This window comes from Pongo abelii, chromosome 23, assembly GCF_028885655.2.
Source record: "Pongo abelii isolate AG06213 chromosome 23, NHGRI_mPonAbe1-v2.0_pri, whole genome shotgun sequence".
Lineage (NCBI taxonomy): Eukaryota > Metazoa > Chordata > Mammalia > Primates > Hominidae > Pongo > Pongo abelii.
In genome coordinates this window covers 52,888,917-52,912,894 of record NC_085929.1, presented here as the reverse complement: position 1 = coordinate 52,912,894, position 23,978 = coordinate 52,888,917, and the positions used below count along the sequence as shown (strand labels likewise).

At 57.7% G+C, this 23,978-nt stretch overlaps 1 protein-coding gene across 2 annotated transcripts in view; it reads left to right on the top strand.

Annotated features, from left to right (window-relative positions):
- Nucleotides 1-23,010, top strand: part of CELSR1 (cadherin EGF LAG seven-pass G-type receptor 1) — a 182,213-nt gene extending 159,203 nt beyond the window's left edge. Inside the window, exons 23-35 of one of the 2 annotated variants that reach the window (XM_054543811.2) lie at nucleotides 808-934; nucleotides 2,266-2,466; nucleotides 6,494-6,668; nucleotides 9,783-9,895; nucleotides 10,346-10,425; nucleotides 11,791-11,917; nucleotides 12,527-12,652; nucleotides 13,162-13,256; nucleotides 15,975-16,078; nucleotides 16,281-16,430; nucleotides 16,920-17,144; nucleotides 17,406-17,661; nucleotides 18,112-23,010. In XM_054543811.2, the coding sequence (XP_054399786.1) occupies nucleotides 808-934; nucleotides 2,266-2,466; nucleotides 6,494-6,668; nucleotides 9,783-9,895; nucleotides 10,346-10,425; nucleotides 11,791-11,917; nucleotides 12,527-12,652; nucleotides 13,162-13,256; nucleotides 15,975-16,078; nucleotides 16,281-16,430; nucleotides 16,920-17,144; nucleotides 17,406-17,661; nucleotides 18,112-18,325 (1,993 nt within the window). In that variant the 3' untranslated portion in view covers nucleotides 18,326-23,010. The remainder of the gene's footprint in view (nucleotides 1-807; nucleotides 935-2,265; nucleotides 2,467-6,493; nucleotides 6,669-9,782; nucleotides 9,896-10,345; nucleotides 10,426-11,790; nucleotides 11,918-12,526; nucleotides 12,653-13,161; nucleotides 13,257-15,974; nucleotides 16,079-16,280; nucleotides 16,431-16,919; nucleotides 17,145-17,405; nucleotides 17,662-18,111) is intronic. The other variant, XM_024240160.3, reaches the window with a different exon arrangement.
- The last annotated feature ends 968 nt before the right edge of the window (nucleotides 23,011-23,978 follow it).

The window sequence follows — 23,978 nt, the reverse complement described above, 5'->3', positions numbered from 1 at the left end:
CCGTCCTGGGTATTCATCTGCGTCCTGGCAATTAGCTCCAGCTCTAATGACCTGCTCTCTGCTTCATGTTGCACCTATTATTCCCAGATTGTAAAGTTTGTGCCAAACATATTAACGCTCACATCCCATTTTACAGACTCGCAAAGTAAGGATCTGAGAGGTTATGTGATTTTCCCAGAGTCTGCGAGGGCAGGGCCCTGTCTGAAGCTGAGACACACCTTGTAACACCTTGTTATTTGGGGCTTCCCGTCAGTAAAATGGGAGTCATAATGGGGCCCTGGCTTCTGGGCAGTTCCCATAAAACATTGTGCAATCTGAAGATGAAAGTGTCAGAGGAAGGTGAGATGTCCCTTCTGAAAGTGTCTGCCCTCAGAAGGAGATGGGACCGCATCGCAGCTGTGTGAACCCCGGGCGGTGGTTCCATCGGCGGGGCATGTGGTGGACGCGAGACAGCCCCATTTGAGTTTTGCTGCTAAATGGCACGTAGAACTTGAACTTCAGAGGGTGCTCCTTGGAGGCCCTGACCAGACACAGAAGAGAAAGGAGACTGTTCCCATGGTCCTGCCTCCGGCAGTGAGGCTGCTGTTCTTACAGCCAGGTGTCTCTTGTCTTCGGTGCAGGGGGCTGGTGAGGAACACGGTGGGGAGCAGCCTGCGAGGGCGCTGGGCTTTCAGCACTCACGGCGCCTGCTGTTTGGTTTGGCCAGGATGGCCTGGGAGCCCCCAGGGCTGGGCAAAGGCTGCCCCCTACAGACTCATGGGCGGAGGGAACCGTCTTACCCCTGCCCCTTCTCTCTTCTCTCCGCAGCGTCGGTGGGACGGGAGGGTGGTCTGCCCGGGGCTGCGAGCTCCTGTCCAGGAACCAGACACATGTCGCCTGCCAGTGCAGCCACACAGCCAGCTTTGCGGTGCTCATGGACATCTCCAGGCGTGAGGTGGGCATCCTCCTGTGGCCACTGTGCCCTCTGGGCCTACCCCCAAACCTGCCCCTCCCCCCCAAACCTGCCCCTCCCCCCCAAACCTGCCCATCCTCAAACCCGCTGAGCCTACCCCCAAACCTGTCCCCTCCTCAAACTAAATCTTCCATTCTAAGCGCTTGGAACAAAACAAATCAACCGATTAAAACACATATTCGAGGATTGGCCAGAGTCTGTGAGGATTTCCATAACAAAGCCCCATTATAAGTGTTTTCAGAGAGCCCTGGTTATGCATTAAACACCGGAATGGCAGACCTAAAGCTCAGGCTCCAAGGAGCTCTCGGAACCTGCCCCTCACTTCAGTGCTGATCTGTTGGACGGTGCCGCTCCCCACCTGCTTTGATCCTAAGGGAGGTGACAGCTGCTGGGCGCTCTCCCTCGGGGCCACACGCAGGGCAGAAGGACAAAAGGCTGGGCGGCTAATGTTTAACCTCTGGCATTTTAAGCGGCCTGGGAATGTGAGCTGGCCATTGTGGGCCTGCATATGAATTGGGGAATGGCCCGAGCGCTGTCCTGGCCTCCCGTTATCTAGACAGGAAGGAGGTGGGAGCCAGCCTGGCCATGGCCTGTGTGGGACCCTGGGGTCTAGGAGTCAGAACCAGGGGCCTGAGTAGCCTCCCCCGGCCCCTCCCCGGGGTTGCACTATGGCTCAAGGGCCCAGGCCACTGTCCTTTCCGAGGGCTTTTTGATGTGAAGTGGCCCTGGTTTCTGTCACATTCTTGGAAGGGTGAGTCAGCCCTCAGGCAGGGCTGGAGGATGGCTGCGGCCTCTTGTGCAATATGCAGGTGAAGCTGCCCCACCTCTGCCCCTGTCTCATGGGCAAATGTCACTCCCCAGCAGGACCCAGCCTGGAGACGGGGTCAGTGATTAGTGGAGTTTGTTCATATATGGGCGGGGTTGGGGCTTGTCTCATGGCCAGGACGCCAGGTGACATGTGGGCCAAGGAAGCTGAAATTGAGGCAGAAGAAAGGAGGCTGGAGTGAGTCCGAGGCTCCCATGGCCTGGGCGCCCCAAAGCCAGAGGTCTCTGAACGGCCCCCAAGCCAGTGGAGGGAGTCTGGGGTGCTGCTACAGGCCCCAGGGATGCCCAGGGCCCAGGGCATTGAAAGAGCCTCAGGAGGGGCAGTTCCAGGCCCAGAGCCATGAGCACTCGGCCTCCCCAGCCCAGCCTGATCCTGCCAGCCTTTGATCGTTTAATAAGCAAGTGTGTAATTTATCTCTGTTATGCAATGAGCAGATCTGAGCCTCGGCCCTTACCTTCTCTCTTGCCTTTAACCCTCCCGCCCACAGAACGGGGAGGTCCTGCCTCTGAAGATTGTCACCTACGCTGCTGTGTCCTTGTCACTGGCAGCCCTGCTGGTGGCCTTCGTCCTCCTGAGCCTGGTCCGCACGCTGCGCTCCAACCTGCACAGCATTCACAAGCACCTCGCTGCAGCGCTCTTCCTCTCTCAGCTGGTGTTCGTGATTGGGATCAACCAGACGGAAAACCCGGTACGGCCACTCTGCTCCCCTCCCCACTGTCTGGGCCGCACCTTGGAGCGGCTGCCGTAGTCCTGTCCTGGCCACTCCAAGCACCCTGGCTGGCTCCTTCTCACCAACCCCACCTCTGCTTCACAGACGCCCTTTGAGGAACGTGCTGGGTCACAGGCTGTGGGTGGAGACATGGGATTCACTGGCAGGTCCAAGCACTTCACCATCTTGACTCTTTATTGGGAGATTTGGGAGATGGGGGGCCCTTTCTTTTCTTTTCTTTTTTTTTTTTTTTTTTTTTTTTTTGAGAGTCTCCCTCTGTCAACCCAGGCTGGAGTGCAATGGCACGACCTCAGCTTACTGCAACCTCCATCTCCCAGGTTCAAGTGATTTTTGTGTATATCCCCAGGAAAATACAACTCTTGTCAAAACTGATTTAAGGGCAGTGGCTCACGCCTGTAATCCCACCAGGATCCCTTTGGGAGGCTGAGGCAGGCAGATCACTTGAGGTCAGGAAGACCAGCCTTGCCAACATGGTAAAACCCCATCTCTACTAAAAATACAAAAATTAGCTGGGCATGGTGCCAGGCACCTGTAATCCCAGCTACTCAGGAGGCTGAGGCAGGAGAATTGCTTGAGCCTGGGAGGCAGAGGTTGCAGTGAGCAGAGATGGAGCCACTGCACTCCAGCCTGGGCAATAGAGCGAGACTGTCTCAAAACAAAACAAAATGATTTAAGATGTAGAAAGCCTGAATAGTCCTATCACCATTAGAGAATTTGCATTGCAGTATAAAAACCATGGCCAGGTTGGGTTTATCTTAGGAATGCAAGGATGGTTTAACATTTTAAAAATCTATGAATGCCATTTACCTCACCAGTACATTTAAGGGAAAAATATTATTTTTCTCAGAAATGAGTGTACAAAAGAATTTTGATAAATGTTATGCTCATTAATGATTAGAAAGAAAGAAAAACCTTTGAACAGACTAGGACTAGGGGAAACTTTAACCTAATAAAGACATCTACAGAAAACCTACAGTTGACATAAATAACAATGGGAAGATACTGGAGGCATCCCCTGTAATGTCAGGAGCCCACTCATGTTCATCAGTGTGGTGCAGGGCGGCCTTGCCAGTGCAGTGAACAAGGAAAACAAAAGCATAGAGATCAGAAAGGAAGAAACAAAGCTGTCATTATTAGGTAACAGGAAGGATCTCATGGAAAAATCTAAAGCAGTCTACAGGCACGTTATGAGAAACAATTAGGCTGGGCACGTTGGCTCATGCCTGTAATCCCAGCATCTTGGGAGACCGAGGCAGGCAGATCACTTGAGGTCAAGGAGTTCAAGGCCAACCTGGCCAACATGGTGAAACCCTGTCTTTACTAAAAATACAAAGATTAGCTGGGCATAGTGGTGTGCACCTGTAATCCCAGCTACTTGGGAGGCTGAAACACGAGAATTGCTTGAACCCGGGAAGCGGAGGTTGCAGTGAGCTGAGATGGTGCCACTGCACTCCAGCTTGGGCAATAGAGTGAGACCCTGTCTCAAAAAAAAAAAAAAAAAAAAAAAAGCCTGGCGGCAGGTGGACGACGGGCAGAAGAGCAGAGCAGTCCGATAGTGTGCACAGGCCTGGGAGGTGGGGTGGAGACCCAGAACCGAAGCCAGGGCACTGGGCACGGGGAGAAAGGAGGGACAGGACCAACCCATTATGGAGCAGGCAGGAAGGAGTCGTCAGGGGAGTTTGACGTCTCCAGAAGGGAGAATGAGTAGTTGAAGATACCACCCACTGAGAGGCAGGGTCTGGGTGAGATGGGACACCTGCGGAGGCCAAGAATGGTGTGGCGCATGAGCCAGGGAGGCCGCCTCCAACTGGTGGGTGGAGACGGTGTCTGTGGGGCTGGACAGGCCCTGGGAAGGGAAGCGGAATAAAAAGACCAGGCTGGAACCTTCCGGCGAGCTGCTCAGGGCCACCTGCAGACCTGAGCTGCTCCTCCTTTTTTACGGCAAGCAGTGGGACCAGACCCCTCTCACCTCAAGAGGGAAGGCGGGCACCCCCACGTCGCAGGTCACCCTTGAGAAGGCTCCATGGCTTCCCAGCAGTGGTAGGTGGAGCACCAGGCCTGGCCCATGAAGGACGAGCCCCGAGGCATGTGTCGGACCAGCCAGGGCCAACCTTCCTTGCTGCCTCCCAGGTGCTCCCCGAGGCTGAGGCCCTGGGCTGGTGGGGGGTCCATGTGCGGGGCCCATATGGCAGGGTCGCTGCTCCTGCGGGAGGGGTTTCTTCACACCCGCAGCTGGGTGCATCCCCACAATGGGCATGTTCTCATCCGCGCATTGGACTGGGAAGGCTCTCGAGAAGTGTGCCAATTTCATCTCAAAATCCCTCTAGTGTGCTTTTGAGTGGTGTGAATGGGGGAGAGGGGAGTTGGTGCAGGCCACTCCCTGCAACTCAACACCACCAGCGAAACTGAGGCGGCCCCTGGGTTCCGACACTGACTCATCGCCCGCCAGAATGAGCGCTGTCCCGGCAGCCACGCACGGCTGAGCACGGAGAAGGAAAGGGCGACCCGGCAGCGTTCTAGGGGCTTGGCAGCGTGCCTGGGCTTTATGGTCTTTTTGTAAACCCACAATCCTATCTCTGGGTGAGGTTTTTCATCTCTCAGAGCGCTGGCAGGCTGAAATGATTTATTATGCATCCGCTTTTGTCTTTGTTCTATTTCTGGAAAAGGTGGTCCATTGGTTACGGAAGCAGGTATGGCCCTGCTGTAGTCAGGATGGCACAGTCCTCGCACTTTCTGTTTTCAAAAGGTGGTTTTGTGGGCTTAGTTTTCACGTTATTTGAAGCAGCCATCCAGCCAACCAACCTTCTCGCCCCTTCCTTTTCCTAAGCCAGCGTGATTTCCACTCAGGAAACCGGGGTGTTTGATGTGGAGTTCACCAGCCACACGCTCGCTCCTGGTTTCCTGACCAAGGCCGCAGTCTGAGGCAAAGGGCCTGTCTCTGGCATAACTTGAGCCTGCGTTCTCTGCTTTGGTTCCTGCTCTGTTCCGTATCTGACAGATGCGATGCTGACTTGGAGCCCTCCCCACCTCGGGGGCGTTGTTTCTGGAGGGTGGCTGGCCTTTCAAGGCTGATGTGGCAGCAGGGGCACCCTTGGGGTGCCATAACCAGGTGCCTGAGCAAAGTGGCCTTCAGCCTGGGGTTGAGGCGGGGGCCCTCGTTCTCCTCCTACGCTTCTATGTCTGTTAAAGAGTATCTCTCTGGGACCCCCTGGTAGGGTGGACTGATGGGATGGCTGCTGAGGATTAGACAGTGTGTCCAGAGCAGGCTGGCTGGGGGTGGGGTCAGAGTGGTGGGACCATCCCAGTGCTCCCATTGCTCCCATCTCCCCCATTTCCCCTTTTCCCCCATCTCCCCCTTCTCCCATTTGGCTGGTTCAGCCTCCCGGGACCCAGAGGGGAGCCTGCCATCCTCTCCCAGCTGGCGGCAGCTTTGGGGGCACTGGCTGGGGCAGCCTCTCCCAGAGCACTGGGCACGAAGCTGCCCCTCCCAGAGCGCTGGGCGTGAAGCTGCCCCCCGACCCCAGAGCACTGGGTGTGAAGCTGACCCCCCACAGAGCACTGGGTGTGAAGCTGCCCCCCCTACAGAGCACTGGGTGCAAAGCTGCCCCCCCCCGCCAGAGCACTGGGTGCAAAGTTGCCCCTCCCACAGAGCACTGGGTGTGAAGCTGCCCCGGGGCCACATCTTCAAGTGCAGTTCCGGGGCTCGTGGGACTGGCTTTGTGTTCATGGCCTCGGAGTCTAGTCTCTCTCTGTCATTCTCACACCGCTTTCTGTGTCCAGGCAGGCAGGGCTGGCTCAGCTTCTCCATGGATGTTGATTTTCAATTCCTGGCTCTCAGCCATTGGCCAGACATGTAGCCCTGCTCAGCTGAGGACAGACACATAGGGTGGTCCGAATTGTTAGCTCTCCCACCCCTCACTCATGCCTGTTTGGCCTCAGCCTGGGATGCAGGGGCCCTTGCTGAGTCCGGCCCCTCCCTGCGCAGTTCCTGTGCACAGTGGTTGCCATCCTCCTCCACTACATCTACATGAGCACCTTTGCCTGGACCCTTGTGGAGAGCCTGCATGTCTACCGCATGCTGACCGAGGTGCGCAACATCGACACGGGGCCCATGCGGTTCTACTACGTCGTGGGCTGGGGCATCCCGGCCATTGTCACAGGTGAGGATGCACAGAGTGGCCCTGCATAAAAACACAGATTTCCAACAGACCCCAGCTGTTCAGGAGAGCTGTCCTCCTTTCTCTTCCCTGCCCAGCCCCAGTGCTTGTCCAGCCCCCAGCAGAGGAGGCCTCGGCCCTGCACGCTTGTCTGCACGCACAGGGGCAATTGCAGACACCTGGGGCGACGTCTTCTGTAAGGTGTGAGCTCCTTGAGAGCTGGGTCCAGGTGTGTTCAGGGTTATTTCTGCAGCACCTAACAGACAAAAGTTCCACGTCTACACACGGGAGGGATGGAGGGAAGAGCGAGTGCATGAGTGTGCAGGTTCATGGATAGAGGGGTGAGTGAGAGGATGAATGGATGGGTGGGGGGGTGAGTGGATGGATGGATGGGGTAAGCGAGTGGCTGGATGGATGGGGGGTGAGTGAGTGGATGGATGGGTGGAGGGGTGAGTGAGTGGATGGATGGGTGGAGGGGTGAGTGAGTGGATAGATGGGTGGAGGGGTGAGTGAGTGGATGGATGGGTGGAGGGGTGAGTGGATGGATGGATGGGTGGGGAGTGAGTGGATGGATGGATGGGGGGGTGAGTGAGGACGAATGGATGGGTGGAGGGGTGAGTGAGTGGATGCATGGATGGGTAGATGGATGGATGGGTGGAGGGGTGAGTGAGTGGATGGATGGATGGATGGGTGGATGGATGGATGGGGTGAGTGAGTGGATGGACGGGTGGAGGGGTGAGTGAGTGGATGGATGGATGGGGCAATCAGTGGATGGATGGATGGATGGGGTGAGAGGATGGATGGATGGGTGGAGGGGTGAATGAGTTGGTGGATGGGTGGGGGGTGAGTGAGTGGGTAGATGATGGATGGATGGGGGTGAGTGGGTGAATGGAGGAATGAGCACATGGATGGGGTAGGTGGATGGAGGGATGGGTGGGTAGATGGATGTAGGGATGGAGAGATGAGTGAGTAGATGGGTGAATAGATGGATGAGTGGGTAGCTGGATGGATGGAGGAGTGAGTTGAGTGGATGGATGGGAGGGATGAAGGGATGAGTGAGTGAGCAGATGCGTGGGTGGGTGGATGGAGGGATGGAGAGGGGTGGATGGATGGATGGATTGGATAAGTGAGTGGACGAATAGGTGGATGGATGGAGGGATGGAGAGGTGAGTGAGTGGATAGATGGGTGGGTAGATGGATGGGATAAGGGAGTGGATGAATAGGATGGTTGGAGGGATGGAGAGATGAGTGGGTGGATGGATGGAGGGATGGATGAAATGGGTGGGTGGATGGATGGGTAGCTAATGGATGTCAATGAAATGAGTAAGTGGATGGGTGGGTGCAGCAGATGGATGGGATGAGTGAGTGGATGAATGAGTAAATGGATTAGTGAATCAATGAGTAGAACAAACAGTACTTCCTCAGCTCACATTTTGCTAAAAATCAGAAAGTCGGTTTGCTCCCTACTGAGAAAGATCCACCTTTATTCACAAAAAGAAGAACCTCTTTTCCTGGGTAATCCCTGGGTTCCGGGGATTAGACGCAGTCTGAGGCCAGAGGCACTGGGGTGGGGGGAGTTGCTCCCAGGGCAGCACCCAGCAGCCACCCTGGGGCCAGTGCCATGGTCCCTTGCTGGACCGTCCTGGTCTCCACAGCAACAGCACTGACCAGCCTCCAACTAGGCAGGCTCCTGGCTAGGGTGTTCTGATGTGACGCATCTCCCTTACTCTAAGGGACCCTGAAGAACCTTTTTCACCTCCACCCAGGGCCGCTGAGGTGGGGGCAGGTTGGGTGGGGTGGCAGCTGCCAGCCACTTCCTGATGTGACAGGGAGGCGTTACCTTGCCTAGATTAGGTGCTTACTGTGAGAGATGCTGAGATGAAGAACGTGGCCTAGAAAGGGGTTCGTATGACTTTGTGGAAAAGCCACCTCGATGTCCAGGCGGAGCAGGTCTCTGCGATGCCTCTGCCCTTTGGACTGTAAATCCAGATAGCTCACGTTTCCTACTTGCTTGAAAAACAGATTTCGGTTTGTTTTGTTTAACACTTAGGTCTGTCTTGCACAAGATCTTAAAATAACTCCCGCGGAGCCTCAGACTGAGCTGCAGGCACTGGTCACTGGCTGCTGCCTCACCCGGCCATCTGGGGCTTCCCTGACTGTCCTCGGTGGTCCTGATTAACTGGCTCCTCCAGAGGACAGTGGGAAATGCTGGAGGGTGTTAAGCAGGAGGGAGCTGGGATCTTTTAAATATTTAAATATTTAAATAAGGAGAATGGGGAGGAGCATAGCCTAGGCCAGGGCGGGGCAAGGGGCACAGAAAGACCAGGTCTCACCTGCTGGTTGCTCCTGTCCCAGGTGTTACCTTGATGCTCTGCATGGACAGGCGGATCTGGCTTGTCACTGGTTAGGAGTGACAACTGTGCTTCAGAGCGTTTCTTCCCCTATCTAAACAAGCAGCTCATATAGCAGGCTCGGTGGTGAGGCAGTTTCGGGGGTGTGTGTGGTGTGCACGTGTGTATGGTGTATGCCTCTGTGGTGTGTGTGTATATCTGTGATGCGTGTCTGCACACGGTATGTGTGTCTGTGCATGTGTATAGGGTATGTACATGTGTATGGCATGTGCACGTGGTTGGATGTGGTATGGGGGTATATGCGTTCCTCACCCGCTCACATATGGCCCTGTAGGTGACGCCGTCCTCCATCTGTTTTGGGGCCTCATCCCTTGCACCTTGGGTCCATCACGGCCTCCTGACCGCTACATGGCCCAGTTGGCAGGGCCCTCCCAAGCACCGTCTGCCTTCACGATCCCTCCTGCACCATCTCACTGCCACCCTCCAGGGTCTCTGGTCTTCCTCAGCAGCCCGCCCAGATAGGCCCTGCCTCATGGGTCCAATCCAAGAGCAGCTCCTGCCACCTGGGCCAGTGAGCCTGAGACCCCACTCAGACTCCGAGACTGTGCTCGGAGGGGCCTCGGGCTGGCTCCCCGGACTCCTTGCTCTTTCCTCTGAGAAGGGAGATGCTGAGTCCCCCATTTCACCCCACCCTGGCTGGTCCTTGGCATGGGGTGGCCACTGGGCACGTGGCCTTCACCCTTCCCTTCCTCCCCGCTGTGTTCAGGACTGGCGGTGGGCCTGGACCCCCAGGGCTACGGAAACCCCGACTTCTGCTGGCTGTCCCTTCAAGACACCCTGATTTGGAGCTTTGCGGGGCCCATCGGAGCCGTTATAATCGTGAGTGTGGGGCCTTCACGGGAGTCCAGGTGCCCCAAGCATGCGTCAGCTGGAAGGGCTGTTCTGGGCTGGCTGGGGCCACCAACTCCTCTGAGCAGCCAAGGGGGGGCAGGAAGGGCCACCTTGTGACAGTCAGCAAAGCTGCCAGGGCCCTCCCGGACCTCGCCCTCTGATCGTGGATTCAGGTCTCACGTTGTGTCCGCATGAGACCATCTGTGTCCAGCAGCCAGGAGGGTCCCACACAGGCAGGCTGGGTGTGGTGGGCGCTGTGGGGCAGTGGGTGGACAGGTGTGCTTCACCCCACAGGCCAGGGCTCAGGTCCTCCTCACCCAGCCACCCCTCCCTGAGATGCAGGGCAAAGGGCCTTAGGCGCTTTTGGCAGTTGGAGGTCTGCAGTGACAAGAGAGAAGAGTCGGCCACCTGACATTGATCGGCTTGTTTTGTTTTCAGATCAACACGGTCACTTCTGTCCTATCTGCAAAGGTTTCCTGCCAAAGAAAGCACCATTATTATGGGAAAAAAGGGATCGTGTAAGTGGGGCTGAACCTGACCGGCCAGCCATGTCGGCCGGGCCCTGAGACCCCAATGTCCAGTCTCTGTGTGGGGTGGGGCCCCACGAGAGCATGTGGGCCTCATGGAGGAGGGCTGGGGGCAGCCTGGGTGAGCCCCAGGGCTCGAGAGAGGTTTCCCACGTTGCATCTGCAGGGGCTGGGGGAGGTTAGCTGAGGGGAGGGGGCTGGGGGAGGTTAGCTGAGGGGAGGGGGCTGGGGGAGGTTAGCTGAAGGGAGGGGGCTGGCAGCCAGCCCTGGGCCTCAGTCCCTCCCACCCGGCATGGAAGCATTGGGCTGCCTGGAATCCCCAGAGTGGAGATGGGTGGGGCGGGGGGGATGGAACTTTCTGGTGGGTGGTGAGGGTGTTGATGAGGCCACTGGAGTGGAGGAGACCCCCCCCCGCCCCACCATCAGAGGGTACAGTGGAACGGGGGCCCAGCACGGAGGGAACCTCCAGTGTTCTAGGGAGGAGAGGGGACCTTCGAGGCCCCAAAGGAGCAGGTGGCACCGCGGGAGGACTCAGCACAGCGTCCAGGAGCCACGACAGGGTCAGGAAGGGTTGACGGGGGCATCTGTCAGACAAGGCCAGTCCCTTGTGACCTGGCAGCTGCTGGTGACCTGGCAGAGATGGGACTGAGTCAGGGATGGGCGAAGGGGTAATGCTTGCGCAGGGGCTGGGTGCCAGGAGGAGTGTGAGGCTCCCGGCCTGGGAGGAGAGCGCCAAGTTTGAAGCGGGGTGGAGAGGGAGAGGCGGGGAGTGGTCTGGAAGGCCGGATGTGGGGGTTGCACGGTGGGGTCTGGGGCCTTGTCAGTTTGTCTTCAGTGCTATCCATGACCTGTGGACCTTGCGGGCTCTGTTACCCTGATTCACTCCATCCCCACTGAACCCTGGGAGGGGATGTGCCTTTGTCTTCCCCTTTTACAGATGGGGAGACTGAGGCAGAGCTCAGGAAGCTGATTGCAGGATCACAGCTCAAGAGCAGGCCCTGGGCTCTTCCTCTCGCCTCTCCACAGGGTGTCTCACGGGAGCTAGTGCAGCCATGGGCGTGGCTCAGGCCCTCTGGCCTGGTGTAGTCTTCACAGCTCCTGTTTTCTCATTTGCTTCCTAATTTATTCCACCACCATCCCCACTAACACAGGCTGTGTCTGGTTCCCGGATGAGTCAGTATCTGGCTAGGAGGGGAGGAAGGGAGCAAGGTGGATGATGGCTGGGTGGACAGGTGGACAGACAGAGAGATGGGCGGACGGGCAAGTGGGTGGACAGGTGGACGCGCAGAGAGGGAGGGAGGAAGGAAGGGAGCAGGTGGTGGCAGTGGGCACAGGCCTGATCCTGCCCTCCCGCAGCTCCCTGCTGAGGACCGCCTTCCTCCTGCTGCTGCTCATCAGCGCCACCTGGCTGCTGGGGCTGCTGGCTGTGAACCGAGACGCACTGAGCTTTCACTACCTCTTCGCCATCTTCAGCGGCTTACAGGTAGGTGGCGGCCGAGTTGCCTGCGGGGCCCCTGCCTGGCCGCCGTGGCACCATCGCTGTGATGTGAAGCAGTGGAGGCCTCTGTGGTCCCAAACCACCCCTGCCTGGGTCCCGCGTGGGGGCCTCCTGTGGCTGCGAGGACTCAGTCCCTTGTGCAGCCAGCACAGGGGCTGGTGCCTCCTCCCCACTGTGTTTGGAGACGATGACCCCAGTGCCAGGCCAGCACAAGTCCACTTGTGTCTCCAGGGAGCAGAAGCGGCCATTTCTAGTCATACCAAGGGCCGCACAGGAAGTGGACTTACGACACAGTGGGGACCCCAGAGGGCCCCAAGCACTGTGGAAGGAGTGCCCAGAAGACTGGCCTGAGCCGGGGCCCTCACTGCCTCCAGCGCACCGGGGGTCTGGCCCAGGCATCTCAGTTTCTGAGCTCCCCCACCTGGCCTCCAGATAGCAGCAGTCCCTGAGGAGGGGAGGCCTGGCCGTGTCCTGGGCCATGTGGCCGGTCGCGTTGTGTGCACTCAAGGCTGTATGCGCATCTGTGCTGGGGTGCCTAAGGGCAGGTGCCTAGGGAGGCAGCAGCAGGTACTGAGCCCGCCTTCCTCCCTCCAGGGCCCCTTCGTCCTCCTTTTCCACTGCGTGCTCAACCAGGAGGTCCGGAAGCACCTGAAGGGCGTGCTCGGCGGGAGGAAGCTGCACCTGGAGGACTCCGCCGCCACCAGGGCCACCCTGCTGACGGTACGAGGCACCGGGGACACCGCGGGACTGGGAGCTGGGTGGCACCTTGAGTGGCGGGGGAGGGGGAGCGAGCCTCAGCCCCAGCCCTGCGGCCGGTGTGCCCCTCACGGTGGGGATGGCAAAGCCGCCCACGGAGCACGGTGTGGCCGCGTCAGAAACAGAAAGTGATAGAATCGGCCAGACGGGGCCTGGGTCGCATCCTAGCCCTGCTTTTCCAGGCCTTAGAAAGAGAGGGTCAGGACCACCGAGGACCCTGACCAGAAGCAGTGGCCGTAGGGAGGGCGGCAGCCCCTGACCACAGCATGGGCCAGGATGTGCTTCCCTCGGCTGCCAGGAGGCTCTCGTTTGCAGTGAGGATTGACTGCATGGGGCCGGCTCCTCCTGTGTGCCAGGCAGGGGCCCAGCCAGGGTGTGGGTGTGGGGGGCTTGCCGTGGCGACAGAGTCATTCCCCGTGGTGGTCATGTGGTGGCCGCCACCTGACAGTGACCAGCCCCTCCCCTCCCTTCAGCGCTCCCTCAACTGCAACACCACCTTCGGTGACGGGCCCGACATGCTGCGCACAGACCTGGGCGAGTCCACCGCCTCGCTGGACAGCACCGTCAGGTCAGGCCGCAGCTCCAGGTTCGGGGAGGTGGCTCTCGAACTTCCTCAAGCTTTGCCCTCGCCACCCCTACCTGTGTCCTGCCATTCAACCAACATCACCTTCCACCCTCAACTTTTCTCCCCCTGCACCTTCTCCCCCTGCACCTTCCTCCTCCCGCACCTTTCCTCCCTTCGTGCACCTTTCCTCCCCCTCGCACCTTTCCTCCCCCCCCACACCTTTCCTCCCCCTCGCACCTTTCCTCCCCCCCACACCTTTCCTCCCCCCGCACCTTCCCCCTGGCAACCTTCCCCCAACAACCTTTCCCCCACCACCTTCCCCCCCCCAACCTTTTCCCATGCAACCTTCCTTCCCCCGCTGGCACCTTCCCCCTCGCGGCCTTCCCCCACCTCACCTTTCCCCCCCGCAGCCTTCCCCCCTGCAGCCTTCCCCCACCACACCTTCCCCTGACAACCTTTCCCCTGACAACCTTTCCCCCACCACCTTCCCCCCCAACCTTTTCCCATGCAACTTTCCTTCCCTCACCGGCACCTTCCCCCCACAGGCTTCCCCCACCGCACCCTCCCCCCCGCAGCCTTCCTCCCACCCTGCAGCCTTCCCCCCGCAGCCTTCCCCCACCGCACCTTTCCCCCTCCACCTTCCCCTGACAACCTTTCCCCCGACAACCTTTACCCTACCACCTTCCCCCCCAACCTTTCCCCCACCACCTTCCCCCCTAACCTTTCCCCCCACCACCTTCCCCCCCAACCTTTCCCCCCACCACCTTCCCCCCCAACCTTTCCCCCCACCACCTTTCCCTCACCCAACCTTTCCCCCCACCACCTTTCCCTCACCCAACCTTTCCCCCCACCACCTTTCCTCCCACCACCTTTCCCCCACCCAACCTTTCCCCCACCCAACCTTTCCCCCCACCACCTTCCCCACACCCAACCTTTCCCCCCACCCAACATTTCCCCCCCAACCTTTCCCCCCACCACCTTCCCCACACCCAACCTTTCCCCCCACCACCTTCCCCCCACCCAACCTTTCCCCCCCAACCTTTCCCCCCACCACCTTCCTCCCACCCAACCTTTCCCCCCACCACCTTCCCCCCAAACCTTTCCCCCCACCACCTTCCCCCCACCCAACCTTCCCCCACAACCTTTCCCCCCACCTTCCCCCTACCCAACCTTTCCCCCCCCAACCTTTCCCCCCACCACCTTCCCCCCACCCAACCTTTCCCCCCACCACCTTCCCCCCACCCAACCTTTCCCCCCCAACCTTTCCCCCCACCACCTTCCCCCCACCCAACCTTTCCCCCCACCACCTTCCCCCCACCCAACCTTCCCCCCCAACCTTTCCCCCCCACCACCTTCCCCCAACCCAACCTTCCCTGCCCAACCTTTCCCCCCCACCACCTTCCCCCCCCAACCTTTCCCCCCCAACCTTTCCCCCCACCACCTTCCCCCACCCAACCTTTCCCCCCACCACCTTACCCCCACCCAACCTTCCCCCCCCAACCTTTCCCCCCACCTTCCCCCCACCCAACCTTTCCCCCCACCACCTTCCCCCCACCCAACCTTTCCCCCCACCACCTTCCCCCCACCCAACCTTCCCCCCCCAACCTTCCCCCCCACAACCTTCCCCCCCAATACTCGGGAGGCTGTGTTGTCTGTGCCATGTTGTCTGTGCTGTGTTGTCTGTGCTGTGTTGTGTTGTGTTGTGTTGTGCTGTGTTGTCTGTGCTGTGTTGTCTGTGCTGTGCTGTGTTGTGTTGTGTTGTGTTGTCTGTGCTGTGTTGTCTGTGTTGTGTTGTCTGTGTTGTGTTGTGTTGTCTGTGCTGTGTTGTGTTGTGCTGTGTTGTCTGTGCTGTGTTGTCTGTGCTGTGTTGTCTGCGTTGTGTTGTGTTGTGTTGTGTTGTGCTGTGTTGTCTGTGCTGTGTTGTGTTGTGTTGTCTGTGTTGTGTTGTCTGTGCTGTGTTGTGTTGTGTTGTCTGTGTTGTGTTGTCTGTGCTGTGTTGTCTGTGTTGTGTTGTCTGTATTGTGTTGTCTGTGTTGTGTTGTGCTGTGTTGTGTTGTGTTGTCTGTGCTGTGTGTGTTGTGTTGTGTGTGCTGTGTTGTCTGCTGTGTTGTCTGTGCTGTGTTGTCTGTGTTGTGTTGTGTTGTGTGTGCTGTGTTGTGTGTGCTGTGTTGTCTGCTGTGTTGTCTGCTGTGTTGTCTGTGTTGTCTGTGCTGTGTTGTCTGTGCTGTGTTGTGTTGTGTGTGCTGTGTTGTGTGTGTTGTGTTGGTTGTGTTGTCTGTGTTGTGTTGTCTGTGTTGTGTTGTGTTGTCTGTGCTGTGTTGTCTGTGTTGTGTGCGCTGTGTTATGTGTGTTGTGTTGTCTGTGTCTGTTGTCTGTTGTGTTGTCTGTGTTGTGTTGTCTGTGTTGTGTTGTGTTGTCTGTGTTGTGGTGTCTGTGTTGTGTTGTCTGTGTTGTGTTGTCTGTGCTGTGTTGTGTTGTCTGTGTTGTGTTGTCTGTGCTGTGTTGTGTTGTCTGTGTCGTGTTGTCTGTGTTGTGTTGTGTTGTCTGTGTTGTGTTGTGTTGTCTGTGCTGTGTTGTCTGTGTTGTGTTGTCTGTGTTGTGTTGTGTTGTCTGTTGTTGGGAACCCAGAAGGGGTAGGGGCAGAGAATCTTCCAGAGAACTTTCCAGCACCTCCTGTTCCCTGAGGGATGATACTGAGCCCACCCTCCCTGGCCTCTCTAGGGATGAAGGGATTCAGAAGCTCAGCGTGTCCTCTGGGCTGGTGCGGGGCGGCCACGGAGAGCCAGACGCGTCCCTCATGCCCAGGAGCTCCAAGGATCCCCCCGGTATGGCTTCCCTGGAGGGGGAGGACTCCACTGGTTGTTTTTCCCATGTCCCTTCGGTCTCTGGAGACTCTGCCCCTGAAGAAGCACTAGCAGCCTCGCCATGCTCAGCGTCAGCATGCCGGGGGTCCAGCTCTGCTTGACCCTTGGTGGGACTCCCTCACCTCCCAGGGCCTGAGCCTCCCTGTCCCCCGCACATCCACAGGCCACGATTCCGACTCAGATAGCGAGCTGTCCCTGGATGAGCAGAGCAGCTCTTACGCCTCCTCACACTCGTCAGACAGCGAGGACGATGGGGTGGGAGCTGAGGAAAAATGGGACCCGGCCAGGGGTGCTGTCCATAGCACCCCCAAAGGTGAGTGTGTGGGGCACATTGGGCCAGGCTGGGCTGTGGACAGCAGGCTCGGGGCAGGCCTTGGCCACGGCTGGGTCCCTTCCTCCCGAGATATGCCCAGCAGCACTGCAGCCACATGAAAGGACAGCCTGGGGGGACTCTGGTTGGGCTCCCCCACAGCCTCTGGAGGGCTCCTCCAGGCCAACCCCCCGAGCAGAGGCAGGAAATCTCAGGGGGGTCTCTGTGGACCGTCACCACAAGGTCCAGGTGAGGCTGCCGGTGGGGGAGTAGCCTGTGTGGTTACTGGCACAGATGCGGTGGGGGATCCCAACAAGGGCCCCGCTGCCAGGACTCTCCCTCCTGGGCCTCAGTTTCCCCACCTTTAGGGTTCAGCCCTACCAGGCCTGTAGGTCAGGGAGAGGTGGGTCAGAGCCACCAGACCCGTGGCTCTCAGGGGAGCAGCTCGAGTGGCAGTGCTGCTGCCTGCTGAGCACCGCTCTCGTGCCTCAGGGGACGCTGTGGCCAACCACGTTCCGGCCGGCTGGCCTGACCAGAGCCTGGCTGAGAGTGACAGTGAGGACCCCAGCGGCAAGTCCCACCTGAAGGTGGAGACCAAGGTCAGCGTGGAGCTGCACCGCGAGGAGCAGGGCAGTCACCGTGGAGACTACCCCCCGGACCAGGAGAGCAGGGGCGCAGCCAGGCTTGCCAGCAGCCAGCCCCCAGAGCAGAGGAAAGGTGCGTGGGGAGGCCGGGGCTGCAGTGAAAGGCTGGAGGACCCAGAAGGGCCAGTCCCTGGTCTGGAGGTGGGGGTGGGGCTGGGGCTGGTGGGGCAAGTCAGGGCCTGGGCAGAACAGACGTGGCCTCCCGGCCTAGCCCTGGGACCCGGGGAACCAGGAGGGAAGGACAGGGGCTGAGGCTGGCTCAGATGCACACGGCCCAGCAGCTGCCTCCGGCAGCATCACCCAGACTTGACCTTGCCGTGTCTCCTCCTCCCAGGCATCTTGAAAAATAAAGTCACCTACCCGCCGCCGCTGACACTGACGGAGCAGACGCTAAAGGGCCGGCTCCGGGAGAAGCTGGCCGACTGTGAGCAGAGCCCCACATCCTCGCGCACGTCCTCCCTGGGCTCTGGCGGTCCCGACTGCAGCATCACAGTCAAGAGCCCTGGGAGGGAGCCGGGGCGTGAGCACCTCAACGGGGTGGCCATGAACGTGCGCACTGGGAGTGCCCAGGCCGATGGCTCCGACTCTGAGTGAGTAGCCTGGGCCTCCAGGGCGGGGATCACCCACTTCCCCCTTGTCCTGAGTCAGGAGAGAGAGGGGGCAGTGGTCAGGGACCTGACACCCACCTCACCTGGAGCCCTGAGTGCAGAGGAAGCCCAGGCGGGGATGGGGGCGGGGCGGGGCGGGGAGGCGCTGCAGCTGAGGTCAGGAGGATCCCCCGGAGATGGGCAGACCCCCCTATCCTGGGGGCACGTCTCAGGCCTCTGGGACTCTGAAGCCCTGGCCAGCCCCGAAATGCTAGGACCTAAGGTGCTGGGCTCTGCATTTGATCAGCACTGTCTCCGTCTGGGACCACTGGCCACCCACCTTGCAGTTGAGGATACTGAGGGTCCCGGAATGCCTGGGGTGAAGGGGGCGGGGTGGAGCTGGGGTCCTGGCCCCAGACCTCTCCCTGTCGCCCCTCCCTCCAAACTCACAAGGGAGAAGCCAGGTCTTCAGGATGCCCCTCCCAAAAGTCACTGTAGAGATGGCCGGTTTCTAACGCGGATTCCTTGCGCTCTTCTGAGAGACCAGCAACACAGAGGCCCACAGGCTGGTCCTGGTCCCCTCTCCTGCTTCCCAAGGGCAGCCTCATCCAACATGAGCTTGCCCTCCCTGGAGCCCCCAGACGCTCCCTCTACCCTGATGGGGTGATCCTGCCCGTGTGACCTTGGGACCCACCAAGCCGCTGCCCTCACTGACCCTTCACCTGCTTGCTGGCTTCTTCCCACGTGCAGAGGCAGTAATGAAACTTCAATTTGAACGATCAGGAAACCGTGAGGCAAGCCCATCGCCCCCACACAGGCTGCGGCATCACCCTCAGACCTTGGAGCCCGAGGGGCCGCTGCCCTTGGAGTGGAGTGGGCCCAGAGTGTGGCGGTCCCCACGGTGGCAGCCCCCCCGACTGATCATCCAGACACAAAGGTCTTGGCTCTCCCAGGAGCTCAGGGCCTGTCAGACCTGGTGACAAGTGCCAAAGGCATGAGGGAGGCGTGGACCACTGGGCCAGCACCGCTGGGTCCTAAGACTGCAGCCAGAGCCAGAACTGAGAGGGGACCCCAGACTGGGCCCAGAGGCTGGCCAGAGTTCAGGAACGCCGGGCACAGACCAAAGACCCACAGTCCAGCCCCGCCCAGGCAGGCATCTCATGGCAGTGCGGACCCGTGGCTGGCAGCCCGGGCAGCCCTTTGCAAAGGCACCCCTTGTCTTAAAATCACTTCACTATGTGGGAAAGGTGGAGATACTTTTATATATTTGTATGGGACTCTGAGGAGGTGAAACCTGTATATATATTGCATTTGTGCTGACTTTGTTATCCCAGGAGATCCATGCAATGATCCCTTGCTGTCTTCTGTGTAAAGAAGATTGCACAGTTGTACTTGAATCTGGCATGTGTTGACGAAACTGGTGCCCCAGCAGATCAAAGGTGGGAAATACGTCAGCGGTGGGGCTAAAACCAAGTGGTTAGAAGCCCTACAGCTGCCTTCAACCAGGAAGCGAGGATGGCGTGGGCCCTCCCCGCCAGCCCCCTGGGTCCCCGGTGTTCGCTGTGTGCGCGTTTGTCCTCTGCTGCTGTCTGCCCCAGCTGTGTGAATTCAAGACAGGGCACTGCAGCACTAGGCAGGTGTGAGGAGCCCTGCTGAGGTCACTGTGGGGCACGGTTGCCACACGGCTGTCATTTTTCACCTGGTCATTTCCCTGACCACCACCCCCTCCCAGGTGGCCTGGGAGCTGCAGGTGGGGATGGCTTTGTCCTTTGCTCCTGCTCCCCATGGGACCTGGGACCTTAAAGCGTTTGCAGTTCCTGATTTGGACAGAGGTGTGGGGCCTTCCAGGCCGTTACATCCCTCCTGCCAATTCTCTAACTCTCTGAGACTCAGGATCTCTAGGCAGGGGTCTCCCCTCTGGAGTCTGACCAATTACTTCATTTTGCTTCAAATGGCCAATTGTGCAAAGGGACAAAGCCACAGCCACACTCTACAACGGTTACCAAACTGTTTTTGGAAATTCACACCAAGGTCGGGCCCACTGCAGGCAGCTGGCACAGCATGGCCCAAGGGGCTGTGGAACGGGTCCCGGAACTGTCAGACATGTTTGATTTTAGCGTTTCCTTTGTTCTTCAAATCAGGTGCCCAAATAAGTGATCAGCACAGCTGCTTCCAAATAGGAGAAACCATATAATAGGATGAAAATCAAGTAAAATGCAAAGATGTCCACACTAAGTTTTAAACTTGACCCTGATGAAAATGTGAGCACTGTTAGCAGATGCCTGTGTGAGAGGAAAAGCATATCTGAAAATGGTCCAGGACAGGAGAATGAAATGAGATCCCAAAGTCCTCACACCTGAATGAATTATACATGTGCCTTACCAGGTGAGTGGTCTTTCGAAGATAAAAAAACTCTAGTCCCTTTAAAAGTTTGCCACTGGTGTTTCCTAAGTACAAAAAGGTTTTTAAGTCTTCGAACAGTCTGCTTTCATGACTTTAACAGGATTCTGCCCCCTGAGGTGTAATTTTTTTGTTTTGTTCTATTTTTTTCCACATACTCCACAGCCAACATCATGAGGTGTAATTTTTAATTTGATCAGAACTGTTACCAAAAAACAACTGTCAGTTTTATTGAGACGGGAAAAATGTAAACCTATTTTTATTACTTAAGACTTTATGGGAGAGATTAGACACTGGAGGTTTTTAACAGACGTGTATTTATTAATGTTCAAAACACTGGAATTACAAATGAGAAGAGTCTACAATAAATTAAGATTTTTGAATTTGTACTTCTGTGGTGCTGGTTTTTCTCCACAAACACCTCCGTCCCTCCCCATGCTCAGGGTGGCCGTGGAAGGGACGGTTTACGGACGTGCAGCTGAGCTGTCCGTGTCCCATGCTCCCTCAGCCAGTGGAATGTTGTGCCGGAACTTTTTGTCCATTCCCTGGTAGGCCTGCCATAGCCTAGATGGGCAGTTTTTGTCTTTCACCAAATTTCAGGATTTTTTTGCCATTATTTCTTCAATTTTCTTTTTTTGCACTGATCTTTCTCCTCGCCTTCTGTGACTCCAGTGACTCAGATGTTAGACCTCTTGATGTTTTCCCACTGGTCCCTGAGGCTCTGTTCATCTTTCTTCATTCTTTTTTCGGTCTGTCCTTCAGATTTGGTTATTTCTTGTGCTCCATCGTCAAGTTCACTGATTTTTTTTTTTGTCATCTTAATTCTGCTACTGAACTCACCCAGTGAATTTACTTCAAATACTGTAATTAAGTTTTAAAATTTCCGTTAGGTTCCTTTTTATTTCTCTGCTGGGCACTTCTAGTTTTCCACTCATTCCAAGAGTGTTCACCTTTACTTCATAAAGCATGGTTATAACTAGGACTGCTGTGAACTCTGCGATAATTTGAACATTTGAGCATCTTGGGGCTGAAATCTGTCTTCTGTTTGCATTTTCCTGGTTGTGTGCTGAGTAACTGCAAGTTGAATCCTCACTCGTCATGTGGAATGTTAGGTTAGACTCTGGGTTGTTAACACCCTTGTTGTGTCATTTCATGGGTTTGTTTCAGCAGCAGGCAACCTGGTTAGGTTCCGACCACTGGTTCTGTCTCTCTTTCCACGAGCAGCAGGTCCACCACCACGTCAGCCCTTGGCCTTGGCTGTGCTGTTGGGGTCGCTGCCTGCACTCACAGGTGGGGTGGGCAGGGACGTGTGTCAACACATGCAGAGAATCGGGGGGTCAGCTTCTCCAGCGCTCTCCTTGCTGGAATTTGCCTTGCATTTTCTCACTTCTGGGGTCCCTTTTCTTGGTTTCTCTGTCCAGAAAGATGGGTTTCTCCCAGAGCTCTAGCCACCTGCACTGTCTCACGCTTCCACCCTTAAGGAAACAGGGCCCACCCTTAAGGAAAAGTAGTGACAGCAAAGAGAGAAAAATGGGAACCCCAACCCTGTCTAGTCCACAGTGCCCCCGTTTCCCAGGCCTCTCTGGAGTTGTTGACCTGGTGCTGGCTGCACAGGACCGCAGATTAGGGCCACCCCCGGGTCAAATCTGAGAGAGAAAAAACCACTCATGAACGCCCCAGTGCCTGAGGTCATTTTTCAAGTTGTTGCTTTCTCCTCAGTTCACCTGCTAACGTTTACATCCTAGAATGCTCAGTGGCTAACATGATAGATATATTTCTACCTCAACCCCAAAGCCATGATTAACAGGAAAATACTACAAGCATCTGAGAGGGAGAAAGCAGTCCAGGCAGCCCGGAGCAGGCCTGTCCATCAGCCAGGCCAGGATGTCCACGTGAGGACCACGAAGTGCTCCGCAGAGCATCCGCAGCAGACCGTGATGGGTGAGGGCTGAACAAGCCCCTCTGTGATCATGCCTGAACAGATAACAGCATAAACACCGTCCAAGCCACGGGACGTCGACTCCCCCGGCCCAGGTAACAGGGGTGACTACAGCTGCTTCAGTCACAGCTTCAGCCTCACCTTGGGCTCTTCAGCCTGGAGACAAGGCTTGTTAAGACCCCCTAGGAGGGTCAGGCAGTGGTTCATGTCTGTAATCCCAACACTTTGGCTGGCTGAGGCAGGAGTTCCAGACCACACTGGGCAACACAGCAGGACCCCATCTCTACAATTTTTAAAAATTAGCTGCTAAAAATTAGCACAGTGGATCATGCCTGTGTAGTCCCAGTGCTTTGTGAGGCTGAGGCAAGATGGCTTGAGGCCAGGAGTTCAAGACCAGCCTGGACAACATAGCAAGACTGTTTCTGAAACGAAATTAAAGTTAGTTAGCTGGGTGTGGTGGTGTATGCCTGTTGTCCCAGCTACTTGGGAGGTCAGGGCAGGATTGTTTGGGCCCAGGAGGTCAAGGCTGCAGTAAGCTGTGATCACACCACTGCGCTCCAGCCTGGGTAACAGAGCAAGACCCTGTCTCTTGAAAAGAAAAAAGAAACCTCCCCAAGAAGGAAGGGGCTTGGGCCCAGGTAAAGCTCCGGCACAGGGCAACATGGGAGCCAGAGACTGGGGAGAAGGCAGGCTCAGGGTGTTTGTTTGAAACCAGCTCAGGGCCTCGGGAAGGAGCCTCCCAGGTGTGAGGTGAGGGGGCACTGTCCTAGGACCCGTGTATCTATCACTGAGATTATCCTAGAACAACGTAGGGGGAGAGGAGAGCGAGGGTTTTGCTTTCATTTGTATCACAAGCAGGGAGTAGGTGTAGGTGTACAAGCAGCCAGCTCTTGGCCTGGAAGATGTTCCCCCATCGTCTTTATGGATAGGTGTGACAAGTGGCTAAGGCCAGGCCACTGGGGGTACCCGTGCAGGCAGAAGGGGCTACCTAGCTGCCTGTGCTCCTGGGGGCCCCCAGGTCTTCAAAAAGTCATCTGAGGGGCACAGCCTCTGGAGTGTGCCGGCCTTGGGTGCTGGGGAGGGTAGGAAAGAGGCCAGATGACCAGCCCGGAGACTTGGCCTACTGGCCAACAGTTTCTGCTGAATCTCTGAGACATCGCTCCAAAGCCCTCCAGAGTTGGCCAGTGGCCTTGTGGGGGGGCAGGGCAGGCAATTGTGCCTGCTAGAGAGAGGAGCCCTGCCAGTCAGGAAGCTGTCACCATGGAGCCTAGGGGCTCAAGGGGGCAGAGGCAGGTTTGTGTCCCTGCTTCCTCCACTGGCCGACGCACAGGCCCTGAGGCTGGGACAGTGGAGCCCGCTGGAGGTTGGAGAGGGGCAGCCTTACCGCTGCTGGCCTGGTGCCCACACCACCTTCTGCCTGGCTGCCCCACCTCCCACCTACTCATGTTTCTGTGACCTGGAAGGGTTCACCTAGGGCAGAGCAGTAGGCACCGCAGGGGCTCTCTCACTCTCAGTTCCCAGGCTGGAGGCCCGACCACAGCCATAAATCAGGGAACCCCTGATCCCAGGGAGGCTCCATGCTGGGCTGAGCCGGCAGAACAAAGGCGGCGCTTTAGCTCGGCCTCCATGCCCAGCTGGGCCGAGGATCCCCAGAGGCCTGTCTGGTCCCACCGGCCAGTGCTCTGCCTGCCTGGTAGAGCTAGGGCTTGCCCCTGGCCAGGGCAGCACTGACCCCACACCCCGCACTTCCCCGCCCCAGCCCAGCAAGGGCCACGGCTCCACCTAGGCCCCGTTTCCTCACCTGGCCTGCAGGGTTCTGGCCCACTCCTCACCCTCAGGACACTTCCTGCTGCGTGGGGGGCCTAGGCTAGAAGGAAGGGTGCCCCAGGTCAGGGGACACCCAGTGGGGAGATGGGAGGAGGGGTCAGGATGGACAGTGGGCCCCATGGCAGCCCCCACCCTGACGCACCAGCAAGAACTC